Here is a 2,249-nt window from a genome sequence, read left to right as displayed (position 1 = left end):
ATCCAAGGGTCCCGCTCTGAGAGCTTTCTCATGGAGTGTTCACTCGGGGAAAAATTCTAGAATCTCTCTGGAAAGGCTTCATTGGGTGGGGGCTTTTCCAATTCTTGGTGTCCACTCTGGATGATAAGAGAGGGGACCGTGGGGAGGAGAGCGGAGACAGATCCTCCCTCCAATTCCCGGTGCCTGCCTGGAAGAGTCCCTCTTTACCCCCTTGATTCTGAGGGCCTTGAGTAATCTTAGAGTGCAGACATATTCCCCCAGCCCCCACCCTGGCCGTGGCCAGTGGCTTCACCCACACCCTGAGGAGTAGGGGGACCTCTGGGGCCTTGTGGCCTCTGAGCACCTTGGCTGGGTTCCAGGGCGGACGGACGCCGGTGGTCTCTGGCCTCGCTCCCTTCATCTGGCTATGGCACCAACACGCCCAGTTCCACCGTCTCGGTGAGTGTGGAAAGTGGGTGGGTGGGCCGGTGGGTAAGGAATTCAGGGGGCCCTCCAGCCTGAAGACCCACACCCAGGCCAGCAGTCCAGGCTGGGCTTGATGGCAGTTTAGGGCCAGGCACAGTGACTCATGCCTGTAATCCCAGTACTTTGGAAGGCCAAGACAGGATTGCTTGAGCCTGGGAGTTCCAGACCAGTCTGGGCAACACAGGGAGACCCTTGTCCCTACAAAAATTAAAAATTATCTGGGCATGGTGGTGCGCACCTGTGGTTCCTGCTATTTGGGAGGCTGAGATGGGAGGATCGCTTGAGTCTGGGAGGTATAGGCTACAGTGGAGCTGAGATTGCACCATGGCATTCCAGTCTGGACGACAGAGTGAGACCCTGTCTCAAAAGAAAAAAATAAAAAAAGACAGTTTGGGTTTCCCCATCCTCAAGGGTGTTCACTTGTCCATCTGTTAGAGAGTTATGAGTCTGCTCCACTCAAAGCCCTATGCTCTGCCCTCAACACATTTATGGGAGGGTCCTTCCTACTCATTTCTGACTCACTCATTTACAGCTGGTGACATAAGGCTCTGTGAGTTAAGCCATTTACCCTGATATCAGCAGCTGGGCTGGGCCAGGCCACAGCTTTCACCCAGAGCCCATTTGCTCACCCTTTGCAATACCCAAAGTCTCTCCATCTGCTCCCTTTTCTATCCATGCCCATGGTTCCCTTATTCATCCATTGGCATGATGTTCAGCAGACATTTGTCATGAGACTGTCATGTGGTAGGCGGGTTCTGCAAGCTGGGTCAGAGTGTAAAGATTCACACAGCCCTCATGGGGGAAGACAAGCCAGTAAGAAGGCATTCACAAAATAGAATGGTCAGAATTTTGATGCAAGTAGAACAAGGGGAGGTGATAGCAAAGGAGACACATGTGATTCAGCTTAGGGGGTTGTCAAGGAAGGCTTCCTGGAGGAGGTGACATTGAATCCAAGACAAAGGACCAGCAGGAGTTTGGCAGGTGGAAGAGAAGGGAGAAGAGTGTTCCAGGAAGGGGAAGAGCATGTGCAAACCTATAGAGGCCATAGAACTTGCTGCATTTGAAAAGTTGAAAGCTTTGTGGGGTTGAAACTTTGGGATGCGGGGGAGGAATAGAGACGATGCAGGCTGGCCCTTGATCAGGCTGGAACCTTGTCAGCTGGGGCAGCAAGGGAAATTTTATTCTAAATCCAGTGGGGGAGCCATGGAATGGCTTTATTTCTTTATATTAAATTGTACTAAAATTTCAGTTTGAACCATTTGAAATTGTGATTCTGTAGGCCATAGATAATGTACACTCATTTAAAAAATAAAAGAGATGGATGGGGTGGGGAATTTTAACCAGGGGAGTGAGCAATGTGATGTTTAAAAATATCATTCTGGCCGGGCACGATGGCTCATACCTATAATCCCAGCATTTTGGGAGATTGAAGCGGGTGAACCATTTGAGGTCTGGAGTTCAAGACCAGCCTGGCCAACATGGTGAAACCCTGTCTCTAGTAAAAATACAAAAATTAGCCAGGAGTGGTCGTGGGTGCCTGTAATCCCAGCTACTCAGGAGGCTGAGGCAGGGAGAATTGCTTGAACCTGAGAAGTGGAGGTTGCAGTGAGCCAAGACTACACCACTGCACTCCAGCCTGGGTGACAGCTGTATGGCTGGGCACAGTGGCTCACACCTGTAATCCCAACACTACAGGAGGTTAAGGTGGGAGGATTGCTTGAGCCCAGGAGTTTAAGGCCAACCTGGGCAACATGATGAAACCCTGTTTCTAAAAAAAAAAAAAA

General features: G+C 50.6%; 1 protein-coding gene across 1 annotated transcript in view; it reads left to right on the top strand.

Moving 5' to 3' along the window:
* Positions 1-2,249, top strand: part of MAST1 (microtubule associated serine/threonine kinase 1) — a 54,531-nt gene that overhangs the window by 7,008 nt on the left and 45,274 nt on the right. Inside the window, exon 6 of the mRNA XM_011994945.1 lies at positions 360-438. Within this exon, the coding sequence (XP_011850335.1) occupies positions 360-438 (79 nt within the window). The remainder of the gene's footprint in view (positions 1-359; positions 439-2,249) is intronic.

This window comes from Mandrillus leucophaeus, unplaced genomic scaffold, assembly GCF_000951045.1.
Source record: "Mandrillus leucophaeus isolate KB7577 unplaced genomic scaffold, Mleu.le_1.0 Scaffold463, whole genome shotgun sequence".
Taxonomy (NCBI): Eukaryota; Metazoa; Chordata; class Mammalia; order Primates; family Cercopithecidae; genus Mandrillus; species Mandrillus leucophaeus.
The sequence above is the reverse complement of the archived record's forward strand: the minus strand, read 5'-3'. Positions and strand labels throughout refer to the sequence as shown.